The 22,097-nt window shown below is 36.5% G+C and overlaps 2 protein-coding genes across 8 annotated transcripts in view; one reads left to right on the top strand and one right to left on the bottom strand.

Moving 5' to 3' along the window:
* Nucleotides 1-20,966, top strand: part of LOC139937048 (thrombospondin type-1 domain-containing protein 7A-like) — a 228,683-nt gene extending 207,717 nt beyond the window's left edge. For all 7 annotated transcript variants that reach the window (XM_071932020.1, XM_071932016.1, XM_071932019.1 and 4 more), the window contains 10 exons: nucleotides 499-616; nucleotides 1,422-1,567; nucleotides 10,388-10,531; nucleotides 11,874-11,976; nucleotides 14,133-14,222; nucleotides 14,768-14,863; nucleotides 15,597-15,723; nucleotides 16,142-16,323; nucleotides 16,463-16,553; nucleotides 17,365-20,966. In XM_071932020.1, the coding sequence (XP_071788121.1) occupies nucleotides 499-616; nucleotides 1,422-1,567; nucleotides 10,388-10,531; nucleotides 11,874-11,976; nucleotides 14,133-14,222; nucleotides 14,768-14,863; nucleotides 15,597-15,723; nucleotides 16,142-16,323; nucleotides 16,463-16,553; nucleotides 17,365-17,479 (1,212 nt within the window). In that variant the 3' untranslated portion in view covers nucleotides 17,480-20,966. The remainder of the gene's footprint in view (nucleotides 1-498; nucleotides 617-1,421; nucleotides 1,568-10,387; nucleotides 10,532-11,873; nucleotides 11,977-14,132; nucleotides 14,223-14,767; nucleotides 14,864-15,596; nucleotides 15,724-16,141; nucleotides 16,324-16,462; nucleotides 16,554-17,364) is intronic.
* LOC139937049 (uncharacterized) lies at nucleotides 3,119-9,087 on the bottom strand. The gene is made up of 2 exons (XM_071932024.1): nucleotides 7,999-9,087; nucleotides 3,119-7,148 (listed from the first exon to the last, which is right to left on the bottom strand). The coding sequence occupies exons 1-2, from the start codon at nucleotides 8,518-8,520 to the stop codon at nucleotides 5,262-5,264; spliced, it is 2,409 nt and encodes an 802-aa protein (XP_071788125.1). The 5' UTR covers nucleotides 8,521-9,087; the 3' UTR covers nucleotides 3,119-5,261.
* Nucleotides 20,967-22,097: the final 1,131 nt, after the last annotated feature.

The raw sequence follows: 22,097 nt of genomic DNA, 5'->3' as shown, positions 1-22,097 counted from the left end.
TGCCAAGAGGTGGCGCCCTTTGCTTAACATGTATAGCTTAAGATATGTCAGGAGTCCACACGGAATTGAATAAAATAAAGTAAAATTAACTGGCAAATAGAATAAGCTCTTGCAAACTGCTTACCAACTGAATAGTTAAAGGCCTGATGTTTCGACCTTAGCAGAGTCTCATTTTCCCCCACTTTTTTTAGCCTTTGAGAAAGAGTCTGCTCTGGTTGACTCTGAAAGGATTGGTGGTCCACAACTCCGCGTATTGAATCTTAGCATGATCGGATCGTCTTCAGAAGTAGTCCTTTTTCTGAAGACGATTAGAGCATTCTTGTCGAAATGTTGATTTGTCAACCACCATTTTTTTTTTCAGAACCAACACTACTCCAAAGAGATTTACACATGGTGCTACGACATACCTCAAGTATGATTTGAATTAATTTATTTTGCTGAATCCCACCGATGTACACAACTTTTTAACCTTACCCTTCTTCTTCTCATACCTTACAGTTGAACCTTCCTAAGCCAGAGTCGTTGGCGGTACCTTGTTCTGTAGAGTGTCCAGAGGATTGTATACTGAGTCCGTGGTCAGACTGGGGGAAATGTACCCAGGCTTGTGGACACAGCGGTAAGTTGCTCATCCCTCAGGAAGGAGGTTTTTTCAAACATCTTATGGCCGGTTTATAGTCGGTCGCGCAATGGTCGGGCAATGGAAATCTTGACGCGCGTTCAAAAAAAGACACATGTTTTTGGCCTCAGCGATGACTATAAACTGTGTCGCTCGTCAAAATTTCCATCGAGTGACCGACGTTAAACCGGCCTTTATGGTAATAAATACACTGGGTACAGTTTTCCTGCATCAAATCATAAGGGCATTAAGCAACTCTTTTGTAGTAAACCTCAAACCTCAACTCCAAATAGGTGGAAAAACTCAAAGATTCAAAATCTTTTAAATCATTATGGTACCTGCTGATAAATTATAGGATTCCGAACTGCCTTTAACCAGCGGGCTCCCCCTAGTGATATGCCTTTGGATTTTCATTCCCACAGGACTCAAGAAAGTATACAGAACTTATTACACATCAGTGTATGGGGCAAATAAAATAATTGGGAGGAGTAACTATAAATATAAATATGAATAGTAAACTTGCGGGTACAACCATGAGTTTTGAAGGAGTGGTGGCTATGAAATGAGCCGGTTTGGTCTAGAAACTGGTTTTGGATGAGACCAAACTGGCTCTTTTCAGAGCCACCACTCGTATGGTTGTACCTGCAAGTTAACTATTCAAATTTTTATTTATAGTTACTCTTATTCTCCACACCATTCAAAGCTTCAAATGCCATTTAAATAATTTTTATCCACGATGCAAAATTTAAATCTAACAACCATTTCAGTGATTCTGGACTTCATTGTGTTTCATTTATATTTACAGTTGGGCGGACACGCAGTCGGTCTATCTTGAGATCAGCCAATGAGATTGGAAGGCCATGTGTGTCATCGTTGTACCAATGGAGACCGTGCAAAGCTACTCCTTGCTACCGTTGGGTCACTGGAAACTGGCAACAGTGTCGTCCGAGGGTGAGTCTTGCTTTCTTTTTTATTTTTAATTTTTCAAAAAATAAAAATAAAGAAGGGAAACTGACTGGATAAATTTGAAATCATTTCAGGTTGAACAGAGAAAAATTAACTACAGTCAGGCGAGATATTCTTCCTACTTAGTCTGTGTTCTGATTTCTTTGCACTCAGAAAAGAAATCTGAGATTTTGTTATTAATAAGGCCTGAGTAGTCTATTACAGCCTACACCTTGTGTATATGTACAATGTAGGTCAGCCGTGTACTTGATAGAATTTTCCTACTTTTTCAAAGGACCAAATATCATGCCTGTACAGTGGTATTTGAACCTGTTTTTTGTTCTTAATAGTCATAATAATAGTAATAATGTGCATGTATCCATCCTGCTGGGTGTTCAAGGCACAGTGTAGAACTTGTATACAACTTGATTCCAGCTTTTGATGGCCCATTTTTTTGAACATTATAATCGGTATCCCTAAATCTAAGTTTAACAAAACAAATTACCCCCCCCCCAAAAAAAAAAAATATATTATATATATATTATGAAGAAGGTCCGGATTGGATCGAAAGCTAAGGCCATCTACCCTATTCATTTCATATATATATTATATATATAAATGATTTAGGATTGAACAAAGAAAAATTGACTAGAGCGGGATTTGAACCAACGACCTCCGGTTTAACGTGCCGGCGCTCTACAAACTGAGCTATCTAGCCCTATGTTGGTGGTCTCCCAATTTTGTCAATATCTTTGTTCGGGGGTGCCTGTCAGAAGCCATTGAAACCGCAAACTGCCGTGTAGCCAGGGATCACACCCGGGTAATGATACAACCCGGGGAAGCGGCAGACAGGGGATCACCTTAAGGGGATGCGACTCTTTATATCAGATATCAAATAATAAACCACAAGGGAAACTGACTGGGTACATTTTTAAATGATTTAGGATTGAATAAAGAAAAATTGACTAGAGCGGGATTTGAACCAACATATATATATATATTGCTATATTTTTACGAAAATGTTTTGATAAGTACTATTTTTTATTTGGGGAGTTGGGTACTCATATAGAAGTACTACTATTTGTGCTCAGCCAGTATGATGGGTTACCATTTTTTTTACAAAGACACTAAATGAACAACTAGAACAAAATTGAGTAACTTTTTTCAGAATTTATATTCAGCAAACTCAATCAGTTCTAATTCATCTTTGACACATCAATTGATATTTGATATATTAAAGAAACACGTTGCCTTGGATCGGTCGAGTTGGTCTTTGAAAAGCGTTTTGTAACCATTTGTTGTAAAATGCATATGGGTAGAAAGATGTTGTAAAAGTAGAAAAAAATGATCCACACAAATATGCCTCGAAAATGCGTGGTTTTCTTTTTACAGCGCGACTAACAAGGTCGGCCATTTATTGGACTCCCATAAAAATGGCCGATCAGGTAAATGGAAAACCGTGCAATTTTCAGTGATACTTGTGTGGATCATTATATTCTACTTTTAAAACATCTTTCTAACCATATGCATTTTATAACAAACGATTTCAAACGCTTTTTATAGACCAACTCGACCGATCCAAGGCAACATGTTCCTTTAATAACATTGAGATAACTGCTACATCAGTGGTTTTCAAACTGTTGTTTATAAATTGGACACGAAAACATATGTTCCCATTACTGTATTTGTTCAGACATGTAAATGAACTGGGGAAAATGTGGAAAAACTTGGGACTCATTGTATGCCAGAATGCAAACAAAAGTCTATGAAAATGTTTCAATTCACTTTACATGACTCCCTCAATAGACCTTTCCATTGTTAATAAATAATCCGCACTCCTTGGTATTGCCGGCCCAAGTGTTAGAAAAACATTCAATCGTACTAACAGATGTTCTGACTCACATCTTCTGCAAACTTTCAATTAAATAAAATATCTCCCATGATTGGTTGCTTTGTTTCCAACAAATTCGACACGAATAGTTGTGTGACATTGTTACAAACTAATGCCAACTGCTTTTTGTTTTGCATCGATGGCTTTCCATAAATTTCCAGCCTCAGTTGGCAAACTCTGGCTGTGACGTTGCGATAGAATAGAAAGGTCTATATGCACCATGAGCCAGAAGGCAAAGTCAAGGACTTAGTTTCATTCATCTCAGGTGTATGGTGTGATGAAAACAGTTTAAAGGTCATGCTGATCATGCTATGTTTCCCTCAAAACATTTTTAGAATGTTTTTTTTTCACCTGAGGTTTGTTTGTCACAGGGTTATACATAAATATGAGCTATGGCATGCAATGGGAAGAAGGAAATAACAACATTGATGGATAAATTCAAATGGAATGTTCTACTTTTATTTAATTGTGGCCAACAGCTAAACTCTTAGTTAGTTTTGGTTTTACAAGTCTGGATACCAGTAACACATTGCTTCAAAGTGACGTGTTTCTCAAAGTGCTTAAAACTTTTTGAAAGTTCCTGTATGGTGCTCACTAAGAGGTTTTTTGCTATTAATTTAAAGAGTGATTGCGCAAATTTCTCTACTGGAACCCAGGTCAAAATTCCAGTTGAACCTAGTTAAACTATGTTTAACTGGAACTAGTTGAAACCAGTTGATAAACTAGTTAAACACAGTTAAAACCAGTTGGTTAATATGGAAAATGGACAGAAACCAACTGGTTCATAATTTCAACCTAGTTGAACAAAGTTAAACCTAGTCCAAACCAGTTGGTTTATATGGAAAATGGACAAGTTTGATCACTACCCAGTTGAACCAGTTGACCCCAGTTAACTGGGTTCAACTGGAATTTTGACCTGGGAAAGCAGCTTTACTAAATTGTTGCCTCTGATCAAAACACTTGAGAGAGAATTTAGAGAAAGGGAATGCAAGGGCTCTTCTTGGAGCCTACGTTATAAAAAAGTGGTTGCTCTAAATTCACATGAAATAAGTTATAACTGAGCTGGTTTCAACAGAATTAGACTTGAGGAAACAATTGATGTATTACCATTGAATCATTTAAAACACAAGGTGGCCTTTATGCCAAAAATATAGTTTTTTGAAATAAACTCATTTCTGTAAAATTCAGTACCTTACATGTATATGAAATGGTTTTTTTAATTACACTAAAGAGCATAAACGAGGTATAACTTTTATAAACCAAAATTGGTAGAAGTGATCGGGAACCTTGATACGCCACTTTACCAATGATATACAAAGCAATACAGTGCCCACACATCAGTCGCTTGAGTGACGTTTGCATTTTCACATAGTGACCTATCTGGAAGCGTAATATTTTCACGAAGTGACATATCGCAATAGGGTCTCAATATGCGTTGATTTGTACACAAACCGTTTTTTAAATGACTATAGTGTTTAGGAATTTTATTCCTATGAAAATATTGCAGGAATGAAAACTCAGTTCTGTATGAATAAAAGTGGCTCGTAATTCCCCCCCCCCCTAACAAAATATTTAAGATATAGCAAGCAGACTTCAAAACAGCAGTTTGAAAAATTTCAATTGTGAAATTCTTTTTAAAACATTTTTGTTCTCTCTTCTTTTTTGGCCGTGGTCAGGATAGGTAACTTCAAGCTACGACACATGCGACAAAATTATCTGCTTGCTCAAAAATATATGATTCAATCAAAACATTTGTTTGTGTGGAGGTTTGAAAAAAACAAACATCAACTTGTAATAACATTTCAGTCTTTATACTCTCCGGTAGATCTTAACTGAGTCTTTATCAGCCACAGCGAGGTTATCCCTCGGGGTGAAGATGATCCCAAGTGGGTTATATAATCCCTCCACCATACATCCCAAGAGTTCCCCAGTCCGGTTGTAATGATGTATCTCACACATTCCCTTGAACGTAGAATGCACCGCGACGTAGATAAATCCGAAAGCGTCGCAACATACACCCGTCGGGCTCTTATCGGCAGTACTCACACAGAACACAATGTTACCTTTATAGTCCATCGAGACGAGTGTCCTCTTTTGGTAATTGCTGTAGATGATCCGTTCCCCGTTGGCCATTGTCATTTGCATGTCGATCAAATCGGCAGGTAGAACCCTCAGTAGCTTACCGTCAGGGTGATGGAGAGACACAGCTTTCTTACCGAGGTTTCCAACTGCAATCCTGTTCTGCTTGTCCACGGCCAGGCACGTTATTATGCTGGGGGCAGAATGCTCATCATCTTGCCTCTGTAGGAAAGGGATTTGAACGTCAAACAAGTAATTAATCTCATTGTCAAACACTTTCACCATGTTTTGATCAATTACCAAGAGTTGGTCATCTTTGTTGATTGCTACGGCGAATGGATTGAGCAATGCCTTGTCTGATTTCTCAATCCTCTTGCATCTTTTAGTGTCTTGCGAGATAACTGTAAGTTGCCATTTTAACATGTCAGTTAAAGCTAAATCCCCATTGGAGTACATGGCAAGATAGCCCGCCAGTTGGAATGCTTCCTCAGTGCTCTCAACAAGTTCTTCTTGTAGTTCCCAGTTTTCAGTCTGCAGAACATGCCCCATTGTGATTTTAGAGCCTTCCTGCGCCTCTGCAAAGTCAAGGAAGGATAGCTTGTGCATTGGCTTATCGATGACTTCCTTGAGCAATTTGTTGCATTGAGCGGCGACATTGTCCCTGGCTATGAGGACTTCCAGTTGGCTGGCTTTGTTTATAGCATGCTCCAGGATGTTCTGATTGGAGCTTGCCATCTCGGCTCCTTCACAGTGTTTTCGATGTTGCTCCTCTATTTTATCTGCTCGGTCGTTGCTGAGTTGGGTCGCCTCTTCAAGAAGTGCTGCCGATCTTTCTCTGATTTTCTGGATTTGATACTTCTCTTGCTCCATAATCTTCTTTTTAGTGTTATAAGTCATGCTGTGGAGGCGGCAGTATGCATCCTCCAATGATCTCACTGATTGTACGAACTCGTCTTTCTGCTTCTTAATCATCTCAAGGAGCAACTTCATTACATTCTTCCATTCTACCTCCGCCAAAGCAGCATCGACATAATGATGCTTCGTCGCATTGTGATCGACTTTCAAACATTCTGAGCAGATGAGCTTTTTGCAGGGTCTACAAAAGTGGGTGAGTTCGTTATTTGGATGTTGCACACATTGTTTTGAGTTCCCTGCGGAGTAATCCGTAAGAAACGGTTCCAAGGGTTTGTCTTTCTTTAGCAACATCACTTCGTAAGTTTTCACCGAGCGATTGTGAACTCTGAGCATCTTACTATCATTACTGCTTTTCATGGGCTCTTGAAGAAAGACCGGATCATCTGACCTTTGACCTACATGACTGGACTCATGCTTGGAAACGTCATCGATTAGATCTTGGAGCAGGGTGTTGTCTGGGAGGCCATTTAACCCGTTAACGGGAATGGGCGTGTCCTTCGCACAAGTAGGACAGGGTATGGTTCCCTTTAGGGGGGTTGGATGCTGAATTGTTTCTGACAGGCAGTGGGAACAAAAACTGTGAGAGCACATTAGCATCTTGGGCTGGTTGTACTGCTTGTTACAAACCTTACAAATTAAGTGACCACTTAATCGTTTTTGCAGATCATTGGTTTGGCTGTCCGGTAGTCCATTTTGTTTTTCCTGTGTTGAGTAAAGATAAAAAAGGGAAAAACACAGTTTTAAGTTTATGAGAAAAACTTAATATTTTTGTGTAAATTTTTGTTTTTTGTTTTTCCTGTGTTTACAAGATAAAAAGGGAAAAACTAATATTGAAATTTATGACAACAAAAACTTACTTTTGTGCCATTTTTTTGTGTGCATTTAAAATATTTGAACTTCAATTTTCAAATTGCTGTTAAAATTATATGCAATGAGCATTTAGTCAGAAAATCTTCTGCAGAAAAGGCAACATCTTAAATTTTTTAAAAATGAGGTCTTAAAAGACCTAATGAAGATAGCTTGAACTTGGATTGTTATGGTTCGGTAACTTAGGCGTTTGCTTCTTCTAAACCATCCAAAAGAATTTTCCTTTTTAAGAGAAGGTACACGTTTGGTAATTGTCAAAGACCAGTCTTCTCACTTGGTGTGTCCCAACATAAGCATTAAATAACAAGCCTGTGAAAATTTGGGCTCAATCGGTCATCGAAGTTGCCAGAAAATGATGAAAGAAAAAACACCCTTGTTGGACGAACTTGTGTGCTTTCAGATAGGAATAAAAGACTTCTAGCTAGAAGTCTTTTATTATTTTAGTGAGAAATTACCTCTTTCTCCAAAATTACGTTACTTCAAAGGGAGCCGTTTCCCACAATGTTTTATACTATCAACTGCTCTCCAATGCTCGTTACCAAGTCAGTTTTTAAGTTAATATTTGTTTAGAGTAATTACCAAATGTGTACCTATTTCCCTGTAAATTGTTGAAGTTTTATTATATTTTGTGGTCCTCTTTTTTCCCCTGTAATATCAATTTTCTTTCACAATATTTCAAACTGACCTTTTTGGGTATAGCTGGTAGCGGTTTGATAGGCTGCATTTTCATATACACAGATTCAGGTTCTGGTAATGCGTTATCAAGAATGTATTTGGATTGGCCAGTTGGAGCTTCGGTGTCGTTAGAGTTGTTGTTCTGACCGTCAGTTGATGATTTTACTCGTCGTCGTTGTGGCTTCGGGGGAACTTTTGGATTTGGGGGCACGTCCCAAGTGTAAACATCGACACGTCGTCGTGGAGACTTCATAGCCTCAAAGACTTTGGGTTTAGTTTGCATCTCTGACTGGAGGCAGCTTGCTTTTAACCCATCATCTTTAAGGAGGCTGTTCCTAAGATGCTGCAATGAGGATGTGGTCTCATTCCACTCTAGATTGGGGGGTGGATTCCAGCTAGATGACCGTCTTCTTTGTGGAAGCTCTAGCTTTAGCGCGTTATTCATTGTGAATCTCTCGTTAAAATATTTGCGAAAAGGGTTGATCACTGTTACCACACACAGGGCTGGATGGCAAAGACGAGTTTCAAACATTCACTTAGTCACAAAAAGTCGAGTCTGGTTTGTGTAGCATCAAATAGTACTTACTCTACACAGAAGGGACTCTCCTAAAAAATATTCCAAAATAGTTGATCACCAAGAGGAGTTTCAAACATTCTGGAAAATCTTTGGTCACAATGAGTCGAGTCTGGCTCGTTTAGCGTCGAATAAGAACACAGAAGAAACAGGAGCAAGTTGTTCCGACCTGAATGTACATGTAGCATTCATGCATACAGCTAGGTTCTATGTTTGTTCATTCCAAGATATCAAATATACTAATGTGCAGTTTGCAGGAAAGTCAAACAGGAAAGTCAAACAGATCTTTCAATCCAGCGAAATGTCCGTTCAGGGAAGCCCGCACAAACAAAAACTCACAGTGAAATGAAAGTTTGGATGAATGTATTGAAAGGTAGTGTTGACCTTGCGACTGTGTGTACTTGGCAGTGGCGGTTAGTAAACCAGTCATGTCGTTATGAATAATTTCTTTACATGAACCATGAACGCTTGATTTCTTTTTGCATTGATACCAGTCTTGATTTTTTTTTTTTTTTTTTTCTCTAAACCAAGCCTTTGGGTGTTAGTAACAATTGGAGGGGAAGTCCCTGTTTTTCTACCGTTCTTTTTTGGAAAACAGCCTCATACAAAGAATGTTGTTTATTTTAGGAGCTAAGTTCCTCATATCGAGTGGCATCAATGGGGGAGACATAAATGGTTAGATTTGTATTTTTTGTTGGATGTAAAGGAATTGAGAATGGGCAGGCTCTGGTTTTCTAGGGCATGGAAGTAGAAATGTCTACACCCATATCTAGGGCAGGTACAGTATTATTGTCTGAACCTTGTTGTAGAGTGTTATGAAAAGTTAAAATTATTCTATACAGGATTGGCAGAATTGATAAAATATAGCTACAGTCTTTATGTTCTGTGTGATCAACCATACATAAAATAACAAACCTGTAAACATTATTGGTCTTTATTGGTTAAGTGAGTCATGCAGGAAGAAATAGTTAAAAAAAACTTTAAAAAAACAAACAGTTTTCAGCATAAAAACACATTTGAGTTATACCCACCATATCTGCTTACTTTGGTTTTTCAGATACGGTTTTGTTGAATATTACTTCTTTTCTGAGAGAAATATTTCACAGACAAAATGATTTTAATTAGGAACTGGATACTCAGTAAGCTTTCTGACTAAAATTAAACAATTCCATGAGCCATATAAGCAAAAAATATTCTGGCAAGCAGAGCCATAAAATCTGGCCCAGCTGATTTCCCTTCATTTCAGTATAGGACGCCTTTTGATCAATATAGGACTCCTGTAATAATAATAATTATAGGACTCCGATATTAAAGCCATTGGACACTTTCGGTACAGAAACTTTTTTTAAAGTTCACAGATTTACAAATAACTTACAGGGTTTACAAAAGGTAATGGTGAAAGACTTCTCTTGAAATATTATTCCATGAAATGCTTAATGTTTTTGAGAAAACATTAAAACAATATCAATTCTCGATAGCGAGAATTATGGATTTATTTTAAACACATGTCATGACACGGCGTAACGTGCAGAAACAAGGCTGGGCTTTCCCGTTATTTTCTCCCGACTCCGATGACCGATTGAGCCTAAATTTTCACAGATTTGTTATTTTATATATAAGTTGTGATACACGAAGTGTGGGACTTGGACAATACTGTTTACCGAAAAGTGTTCAATGGCTTTAAAGATTGGAGTTTTGCGACTGTATATGAGGTAAGATATAAAGGCTAGCATGTGATGTTTCCCCTTGAGGACCTGTATTAGTGTGGTACAAATAAACATTTTTTCTAGTTTTTATTTTATTTTGTATTTCTTGTCTCATCAAGGGTGGTGATTGTGGCATAGGATGGCAACAGCGTAATGTCACATGTCAACAAGAGGACGGTGTCATTGTCAGCGAGGAGTTGTGTCAGAAAGGGGCGTACCAGAGCAACATCAACGTCACCGAAGAAGGACGAGAACGGCTTGAGGTAAGACTAATGGCAAACGTAATACTATTAGATTATAGCAGAGTGTCAACAGATTTTTTCAACAGTTAAATTAGTCTCAAAACATTTGTGGCAATTGTAATGGGATGAAATTGCAGCCCCCCCCCCCTTTTTTTTATATATTCTTTTTCCTCCCCATCCCATTACACAATGTTTTTTTTTTTTTTTAATGTATTCTATGTATAAAGAAAATATTTTTAAAAAATTAAAAAATTACTAAACTAGTCCAAAATTCCCACTTACAAAAGTCTAGTAAAGAAATTGCACTGGTTTCATTTTCTCTGGGGTGGCCATTGAGGAGAATACAAGTCTTTAAAGGTGGCTAATTCTTCACTGAAGGAGTCAATTTCCTTCCCCTCCTGAAGTTTCCCATTTGCACAATGATCTAACCAACCTCAAAAAGTCTTGTTTAATTAAAAAGATAAAGGGTCATAGATTGTTTTTTCAACAAAAATGCTTATATATGGGCAAAATTAGAAACAAAGATACAAAAAATGTCACATGTGGATCTTTCAGCTGTGTCTTCTTGCTGAGAAATAGCAAAAAAAGTGTAATTGTCACAGTATTTTCACAAACTGTCACAATATTTCACAGGAATCATGTGAAAATCTTTTAAGTAGTGTTGATTCTGAAAAGAATCGGCGGTTGACAACTCAAAGTTTCCCGAACCTCCGATTATCTACTCCACAGCAGTAGAATAAAGCAAGACAGTTCCCTAAGAACAACTCTACCTGGCAAGTAGATACACACATGGTGTTACCGCAAACCAAATATACAGGAATACGATTATAATTTTTGATCAAATTTTGAGTTTTTTTTAAACCACCGGTTCTTCTTAGAACCAACACTACTCAACAGAGATTTTCACAAAGTGTTACCGCAAACCTCACCTAATTATACTTCCACCACGCAAAGTTTCAAATCGTACTGACAACAACGTAGTAATGATTCTCTGATGTTTTGTTGGCCAACGTTAAGCTAACAGTATGACATCCTGTCGCGTGTTATGGCCTAGCGATAATTAAAAGGGCACGGGATTCAAATTCTGGTGTTTCTGATCAGCAAGGTGTGGGTTTGAGTCCCAGAGGTGACGTGATACCTGTGTCCTTTAAGCAAGACACTTAACCATGATGCTTCGTCCTTTGGATTTGACAGAAAGCCGCTGGTCCTGTGTGTTGTGTAATGCACGTAAAAAAAAAAAACATGCACTTATCAGAAAGAGAAGGGGTGTTCCTGGTGTTCCTTAAGCATCACTGAGTGACGGATAAACGCAATATATAAAAAGCCAATATTATTATCATTATTATTATCCTGTTTGTTACAGAGAGAGCGTGTATGTACCATCCCTTGTCCCAGTGAATGTCAACACACAATGTGGAGTAGCTGGAGTGATTGCTATATATCCTGTCTACAATCAAGACCCATCGGTAAATAACTCTGCAATCGTTTCAGCAGCTTTTTTTTCCGATTTAGAATTGTTCAAATCAGGGCCCAATTTCACAGAGCTGCTTCAGCAGGAAAGATTTGCTTAAACTGTATCTGCTGAGCAATATTTAATGGACGTCAGTTATAGATGTTACATTGTATTTTAGCTTGTAACCCTATTCTGCTAAGCATAAGTTTGTTGTGCTTAAAGCCATTGGACCCTTTCGGTAAACAGTATTGTCCTAGGCCCACACTTCGTGTATCACAACTTCTATATCAAATAACAAACCTGTGAAAATTTGGGCTTAATCGGTCATCGGAGTCGGGAGAAAATAACGGGAAAACCCACCCTTGTATCCGCGCGTTTCGCCGTGTGATGACATGTGTTTAAAATAATTCCGTAATTCTCGTTAACGAGAATTGATATTGTTTTACTGTTTTCTCAAAAAGTAAAGCATTTCATGGAACAATATTTTAAGAGAAGTCTTTCACCATTACCTTCTGTAAACCCTGTAAATTATTTGTAAATCTGTGAACTTTTTTTTTTTTTCTGTACCGAAAGGGTCCAATGGCTTTAAGCAGCTCTATGAAATTGGGCCCTGCGCTCATACCGACCGATTTATGGGTCAACTTGACCCTAACTTTGGGACAAAAACACAATATTGATACTGATTCCTGGTAATTGCGACCTGGGAATTGAAACCAGGAATAGACACTGTCATGCAACTTGTCAATTGTTCAGCTGATTTCCTTCAACTGTTTTTTCCTTCCTTCCTAGTACAATAGGAAACTGAAACCACGGTTTAAAGGTCTGTGTGGCTTGACAGTTTACACTTCCTACTTCAAATCCTTCTTTAAACAAAACAAACTAGTGGTTGAACCAGAGTCATCAACCACCGGTTTCTCTCATCAGAACAAAACACCACTCAAAAGAGATTTACACATGGTGCTAGCGCCAACCTTAGTGAATATAAAAAGAAAAATTATTTTTATTTGAAGATGGTTTGAACCACCCACCCACCACAAATTTAAATTGTATATATTGAATGGCTTCAGAATATAATCTATCCAATGAAGAACAAAGTACTGCCTTAAATGAAGTAGACATCAAAGGTCTCAAACATCAGTAGTTTTCTATGACTTTTTCTGGCTTAAAGGCAGTGGACACTATTGGTAAAAGCCTTCACAGACTAGCCCTCACAGTTGGTGTATCTCAACATATGCATAAAATAACTAACCTGTGAAAAGTTGAGCTCAATCGGTCGTCGAACTTGCGAGATAATAATGAAAGAAAAAAAACACCCTTCTCACAAAAAATGGTGTGCGTTTAGATGGTTGATTTTGAGACCTTAAGTTCTAAATCTGAGCTCTCAAAATCAAATTCGTGGAAAATTACTTCTTTCTCAAAAACTATGGCACTTCAGAGGGAGCCGTTTTTCACAATGTTTTATACCATCAACCTCTCCCCATTACTTGTCACCAAGACAGGTTTTATGCTAATAATTATTTTGAGTAATTACCAATAGTGTCCACTGCCTTTAAAGCCATTGGACCCTTTCGGAACAGAAAAAAAAAAAAAGTTCACAGATTTACAAATAACTTACAGGGTTTACAGAAGGTAAAAGTGAAAGACTTCTCTTGAAATATTATTCCATGAAATGCTTTACTTTTTGAGAAAACATTAAAACAATATCAATTCTCGATATCGAGAATTAGGGATTTATTTTAAACACATGTCATAACACGGCGAAACATGCAGAAACAAGGCTGGGTTTTCTCATAATTTTCTCCCGACTCCGATGACCGATCGAGCCTAAATTTTCACAGGTTTGTTATTTTATACAGAAGTTGTGATACACGAAGTGTGGGCCTTGGACAATACTGTTTACCGAAAGTGTCAAATGGCTTTAAACAAACAACTTTGTAAGTTTAATCATAATTTAAATTGTCGATCTTGGCAAGCTGGTATTTGTTTTTCTCCTTTTTCGTTTGTTAATATATATTTTTTAAATTTGATTATTCTGAGTGGCTCCTTCCCTAATTATACTCCCATTGTGCTAAGTTTAAAATCCTACGCATTTTTGTATTTTTTGTATTAATAAAAGTGTGCCTCCAAAATTACTTCCAAATAAATATCTGTTTTTTTGTTTTGTTTTAGGTAATGAGGGAATAGAGGTGAGATCTCGAGCTGCATTGGGACCTGATGTTGGATGTCCATCAGATGAGATGGAGTTCAGACCATGCCAAGGTAATACAGAATGGGACATAACTGTACAACAGCACCAGACTATTTTAGGAGAAACACCAACAGCACTTCAGTGTGTTTAATTGGATTGACTATTACAAGCAGTGTTTTTATGCTTACTTTATGCTTCCTGTTGTTACATTTTGTATATTTTTTTTGTATCTTGTATTAATTTTCCTTGTTAAAGGCATCAAAGACCAGTCTTCTCACTTGGTGTATTTCAACAATTATGCATAAAACAACAAACCTGTGAAAATTTGAAATGTGTGCTTTCTGATGCTTGAATTAGAGATCTCAGAGGTCTCGAATTCAATTCAAATATTTTAGTCAGAAGTTACTTAACGCTACTTCTGAAGGAACCGTTTCTCACAATGTTTTAAACTATCAACAGCTCTCCATTGCTCGTTACCAAGTAAGTTTTTATGCTTACATTTATGTTGAGTAATCACCAATAGTGTCCAGTGCCTTTAGGCGTGTTGAGACTGTTGTCCGATGCGCTATATAAAACCTGTGTATTATTAATATTATTATTTATTGTTTCTCATCAGGTGAAACTTGTCATGAGTTTACGTGGCATACAAGTCCCTGGAAGAAAGGCAAACGAGAAGTTTGGTGTCAAAGGTCAGATGGTCTCAATGTAACAGGTGAGTTGTTAACATCACTAGATATTTTTAACTGGATCCTAAATCATGAACTCGTGAAGCTTAAAATATTTTACTGCTATAATTAAAGGTATTATAAAGGATCAGAAAGAATGAAAAACTTCATTGTCTAAATTCAGTCTTAAAGCTTACTGATTATGTTCATACTATAAATCCCCTTTTGTGAATTTCTCCCTCTAAAATGAACTCATATTCAGAGAACTATCTGAAAACTCCTAAAATGCGAGAGCTGGGTTTTGTTGTTACAACCAAAAATAAGGACAATGTGATTACCTCATCTATCCTCTTTGAGCAAAATGCCCCATAAGGCTGCAAGGTTCCTCTCCACTGCACTCTGTCTCTGGATACAGACTTGGCTCCATCCCAGGATCGCCATCCAAACGCCATCCTCTGTTTCTCTACAGTTGGTCTCCACATTGTTTTTAAGATGTCCTACTTTCCTCCTGCCTTCAGAACGCCATAAAGTGGCAGTTATCATTCCATTTCCAACATCTTGCCTTGACTTCCTCCTTTTATTCTTGGTTTTCTGTAGTATCTCATCGTTGGTTATGACATATGGTTGTAGTGGTTGATCACAAAAAACGCTGTTTGCAACCTTTTTGTCAGCTCCTCCAACCCTGTTTAATATCTTTCAAGCAAAATATTACTCAATTTCTTAGTATATCTGAAATCCTATATATATTTTTATTATATCTAATATTCTTTGATTTGCTAGGTCCCTGTACGAGTGACACCAAGCCCAGTATATCAGTAGTATGTCTACCAGAGTGTGACACGCAGGTTTCATTCTGCAGTGAAGACAATGTGTGTCAGTGCAAGAAAGGGTACTCACCAAAATTTAGGTAAGAATTTCTCTAGATTATTTCCCTTAGGCCACATTAAAAAAAAATTGTTGATCGTCCCTGCCTGACCGTTCAAAACCCCCCGACCCCATTATTTTTTCTTTTCTTTTTTTCCCATGTCTAGATATCTCTTTATACTTTTACTGCCCAGATTTTTCAGCTGATATTTTTTTCAAAATGTACAGGTTTGAAAAGATGTTTTAAGAAGGTTTTTCAGAAAGTTTCAAAAAGTTTACAGAAAATGTCATCTAGGAGTTAATTTTGTTTGACAAAACTATTGAAAACATCAAAAACACACAAACCCTCTGTTTTATAGTGATTGTGATGATTTCTTTATTCTTGATTTCATATTTGGCATCAAAAAAAAAAAATAAATTGGCACTTTTTTGTGACATTCCTATCTGGCTTGTGTTAACAGTGAATCAACAGGTCTCCTGATCAAGTGCATAGATAAATCATGGACAATGCAGCAAGATGGCGGGGGAGAACATAGGACACCAGACCAGAGTGTGAGTGCTAATCAAGGCAATCAAGCGACTACTACAGAGAATGATACCATCCAGAAAGACGCTGAAAACACAAGATCTAAAGGATTCTTTGGTAAGATTAAAATCTGTTTGGACCAATAATTGTGCAATCCTTATCAACAACACCTTCTGGTTTGTTGTTTTTTTCTTTTTTTTTCTTTTTCTTTGTTAAACCTCTTTGATAAGTTATGATTTTGTTTCCTTCTCTACAGAAACAATACCACCTTGGGGTTATGCTGTAGTAGGCTGTGTTGGACTTCTAATCCTAGTTATTATCATTGTTGTAGCTGTCGTTTATGGCTGGTAAGTATTAAAAGCTACTCACTTTCACGGGGTGAGGGCATGTGTACACAAAATTTAGTTTATGCAAAACAAGTTAAACTAACTTTCCTTTTCATTGTTGTTATTATCATCATTATTTATTTGGTCATTGATACAAGAAAACATAATTTTTTCAGTGTATCTGTTCTTGCAATTAAAAAATAAGGTCATTAACTCTGATGGTCTCAGATCCTCTAAAATCATATTCAGGAAGTTGTTAAGATATTGTTGCCACTTTACAGATTACTGAATTGACAAAAGATCATACTGATCTAAATTTAACTCCTAGATGACTTTTTCAAACAACTAAGCACAGTGTAGCCCAAGTAAATATTTGAAGAATTGTTCTTGCTTTGCCAACCCTCTTTAAACATCTTTTCAAACCTGTATATTTTGAAAAAAAATATCAGCTGAAAAATCTGGGCAGTAAAAGTAAAATGAGATATCCAGACATGGAAAAAAAAAATGGGTCGGGGGGTTTTGAACAGTTGGGCGGGGACGATCAACAATTTTTCTTTTTATGTGGCCTAAGAGAGGTTTGCAAAGCACCGTGTGGATATCTCTTTTGTTTACTAGTGTTGGTTCTAAAACACACGACTAAACAAAAACATGGTGTTATCGCAAACCTCTCTTAGGATAAATCAACCGCTGACAGTATGTGTTGATGGCCAGGGATTACACCCAACTTTTCGATACACCTTTACGAAGCGGTAACAGAGGGATCACCTAAAGGGAGATGGAACTTTTATTTAAAGAAATAAATATCTTAATCTTGATGATTTTTTCTTTTCAGTCGTACAGCAAGACGGAAGGAGGAAGAGAAGAGAAAATACCAACATGCAGCCGATTATTCCCTCTACTGGGACGACAATGCTAAAAAGAAATACAACGGGGAGGTAGATCTCTGATGACACCATCAAATCACAAACCAAGGTTTTTTGTAAATTATTTTGCTCTTTCTTTCATTTGTGTACAAACTTTTGTGGTATTTTTTTAAATATATATATATATTAAAAAATCTTGAAAAAAAAAGGAAAAAGAAGGACACTGTACTTGAAAGGTTGTAGAAAAATGCAGTTTATCCGCAAGATAGAGTGACACAGTGGCATCTTGATAAAGGGGTGTACCAACGAGTTCAAACGGTGGACAAAGTTTCCATTTTCACGTCCATCAAGTTGTTTTTTTCCATATCGAAAAAAACGTCCTGGGTGTTTTTTCACTGCGTGATCGTTTAATAGGATGTATATACATTATATAACCACTTGTGACAAAAAAGAGAGGAAAAAAACACTCAATTTGACCGATTTCCTCTTTCAGGATTTTTCTGCACAGATTCTACACCACCTGTAAATATTACTGTACTTTGAACTTTCATTATGAAGGTCAAAGGTGAAGCATAGAAATAAAGCCAGGAGAACGTTGAGCTTGACTACACGCTGTCCCCTGGGGACAAATTCATGCTTAAACCGTAAGCAAACTTTCATGCTACCTATATCTGAAAATTTGCTTAAGCGTAAGCATATTTCACAGGTCAGCAAGAATTTAGACTGTGAAGGGGTAACCCTGTTTCAGTCCCAGGCGTTGCTCATGGTGGCAATTAATTTGGTTTGACAGCCCAAATCAGTGTAGCCCTCACCTTGAAGTAGCATTCGGCCTTGTGATACTTGGCGATATCTCATGAAGACATTATTTAAACAAATAAAATAACAAGAGTTGACTGTAATGACTCAAGCAGAGTTTTCTTGGTCCTATTTCTGTGCATAAAATCAAAAGATTCACCCTAAAAATGTAATTATCTAATGAATTTTCAGAAATGATCAATAAAAAATTTTAAAAATTGTTTTTTTTTTGAGAAAGCTAAAAAGGATTCGGAAGTAAATACAGTGAGAAGGATTCCGTAAAAGTCAGTAGAATTGCAATTAATGGATAGGCTGGTACTATGCAATCTCAACAACAAAGTTATTTTTTAATGTTTAGTGTGTATAATTGTTCATAGAATATGATGGTTAGTGTTATGTAAACTGATCCCACTGTATTATTTAATTTGGAACAAGAATAGATCAAATGGACAAAACTGTTTGCAAATGACAAATGAACGTTTTGCTGCAGTATTACTGTCAAAAGAATTGAAAATAGAGTTTTGTGTAGTTGGGTTTCTAACTTCGCAGCTGCCTTTTGATTGACACAGCTTTCTAAATAAAAACAAGACATGTCATGTGATGCACCTAAACCAATCACAAGCTATATTCTATGTACAGGGTGTTGTAAAATGGCTTACATGTGTACGTATGGAGTACATAGTCTGTAAGTATATTTAAAAACATATAAGCCTTCAATCACAAGTCATGTGGTTTTCTAGTCACATGGTTTCCAAGTCATGTGATTTCCAAGTCATGTGATCTCTAAGTCATATGGTTTCCATCCAATTAACACATGGGTATACAAAGCTATAAAAACAAAGTTTTCTTTAAAGTCCCTAAACTGTTTCTATTGCAAAGTGTTTCATTTATTTCACCCAGTTAGTTGTTTCTTAACAGTAAATTAATCCATTTTTTATAAGCTGAACATATGTAAATAGTGTAAGATGTACAATAATGGTAGTGCTAGATTGCTAAATAATGTTCTCTGTGAATGCACAGTGGCCGACTTTTGTCTCTCTCATAAGCTGACCATTGGTTGACGCTGTAGAAAGGTGACATGTTAAATGCATACCGCCCTCGCCAGTGCATTTGGTTTAAATTTGCTTCGGCTGTGACGGCTGGTGATAGTTGAAGGAAAAACCATGTTTAGATGAAAATTCCCCGTTGACATGTTGCGAAAAAAATTACCTTCTGACGTTTTGGGGCTTCCTAAGAGTACCAACAATCAAGTCACTGGTGATATTTTCACCAGCATCCATTTATGAATATTCATAACTTAGGTATTGCAACGCATTCATTGGCTGAGAGTCTAGCATTGTCTGCCTTGCTTCATATAGGAATGAATGTTTCATACCATCCAAAGTTGAAGTTTATAAGTTTTTAAAACCATCTTGCCTTTATTAAATAGACTACCAAAAAAACTTAGCTTAATTCCCTTCCTGCAATTTTTCCTTTTTAAATGTTGTTCTGAAATGTGTATATCGAGTTGTTACTAGCCAATAAGATGTACATGTACATGATATTTTTGACGTATTTATTTAAAATGTAGGATGGCTTTTTGTTCCGTTTCATTTTAAAGCAGCTAGTTTTGTTCCTTGAGTTAAAGGCAGTGGACACTATTGGTAATTGTCAAAGACTAGCTTTCACAGTTGGTGTATCTCAACATATGCATAAAATAACTAACCTGTGAAAATTTTAGCTCAATCGGTCATCGAACTTGCGAGATAATAATGAAAGAAAAAAACACCCTTGTCACACGAAGTTGTGTGCGTTTAGATGGTTGATTTCGAGACCTCAAGTTCTAAATGAGGTCTCGAAATCAAATTCGTGGAATATTACGTCTTAAAACTATGGCACTTCAGAGGGAGCCGTTTCTCACAATGTTCTATACCATCAACCTCTCCCCATTACTTGTCACCAAGTAAGGTTTTATGCCAATAATTATTTTAAGTAATTACCAATAGTGTCCATTGCCTTTAATCAGCCATTCACATGTAGTTAGGTGGAGTTTTCTACGATGGAAATTAATTTGAATTATTGATGAAAACCCTCATTTTCAGTCCTCCATTTTGATATTATATCGTGCATTCTCCAATTGTTTGAATTAAGAAACTGTAGCATTGAACTAAATACACCTTCTTTTTTAATACGGTGCTTTCGTAAACTTCCGTTTTATTTATGACAATCAATGTTTTTATTTAATACCTTGTAGCGTATTCAAAGTCAGGCCACAAACAAAAATAGAGTGTCTTTCCTTGGTGTTAACTGATTGGACAAAATGAATGCAATAAATTGTAAATTTGATACAAACAAACAATGAACAAATCATGTAATTAAGAAAGAATTAACGCTGATTAAATTAATATTTGTACTATTGATAAAAAGTTTATGGTATTTTTTAAATTGCTAGTTCAAATCCTGTACATGTTTGAGTTTTGTAAGGTTATATCAAGTAACACTGCTTAACTGAATCGTACGCCTTGTTTTAATTTCAACATCTGATTATGAATAAAGCGTGTGTTAGATTACGCAAAACAAGAATATAAGTGCAACTTAATCAATAATATGTGTACAAAGATCATCTTCTATCTGTTTGTGTAGCTATTAAACCAACATGGACCAAACAGATTGTCGACTGAATTTTAACTTCTCTCTAATTCACTGGAATCCATTTTAGGTTTTTTATATAACAATCATTGTATTGTTAATGTAGTTCAACAAGTCCAGGGTTTTAATTTTAATCAGTTTTTGTAAATTATGAGCAAAAATAAAAGTGAACGAAGTCCAGTAGCAAATGTGTTCAAGCACAAATATACTGTGTAACCCCCAATTTCAGGCCTGATACTGATATTGGAGGGAAAAATCACAAGCAAATCCAGCATTTTTATCAAATTTTAATACAAAAATGAAAAAAATCACAAGATGTAAGTCTAGCATTTGTATTCAATGTTGGTAAAATATTGAAAAAATCACATGGGGTTAGTCCAGTATTTTTATCAAATTTTTGTACAAAAAATAAAAAATCACAAGGGGCAAGTCCAGCATTTTTATCAAATTGTTGTACAAACAAATGAAAAAATCACAAGGAGTAAGTCCAGCATTTTTATCAAATTTGGTAAGGGGTAAGTCCAGCATGTTCATCAAATTTTGGTACAAAAATGGAAAAAAACCACAAGGGGTAATCCAGCATTTTATTCAAGTTTGGGTAAAATATTGAAAAAATCACAAGGGGTAAGTCCAGCATTTTTATCAAATTTTGGTACAAAAAAATAAAAAATCACAAGGGGCAAGTCCAGCATTTTTATCAAATGTTGGTACAAAAAATGAAAAAAAAACAAGGGGTAAGTCCAGCATTCTAATCAAATTTGGTCAAATATTGAACAAATCACAAGGGGTAAGTCCATCATTTGTATCTAATTTCATTACAAAAATGAAAAAATCACAAGGGGTAAGTCCAGCATTTTCATCAAATTTCGGCCAAATATTGAAAAATCACAATCATAAGTCCAGCATCAAATTTCATCAAATTTCGGCCAAACTATATTGAAAAAATCACAAAGGGGTAAAAATCTGCTAACTCGTACCTCAATGTATACACAACCCTAACCCTAATTACAACTTACACCAAAGCCCAAACATACATGTTATATTACAAAATACAAACTCCTGAGTGACAACCCACAAATCTTTGACAATTTACCAGCCTCAGTGTGACGATTGAATCGCTTATCATCTGGCCACACCCACATAGCCATGGGTCAAAGGTCATAATCTAGTCAATAAGAGAACACAAAACATTTCAAATATTTGTCTTTCAAAAGCGAATGTTTAATATCCATAACATTAGAAATGATGCATCATTTATTAATATCAATGGGCACATACG

This window comes from Asterias amurensis, chromosome 5, assembly GCF_032118995.1.
Source record: "Asterias amurensis chromosome 5, ASM3211899v1".
Taxonomy (NCBI): Eukaryota; Metazoa; Echinodermata; class Asteroidea; order Forcipulatida; family Asteriidae; genus Asterias; species Asterias amurensis.
The sequence above is the reverse complement of the archived record's forward strand: the minus strand, read 5'-3'. Positions and strand labels throughout refer to the sequence as shown.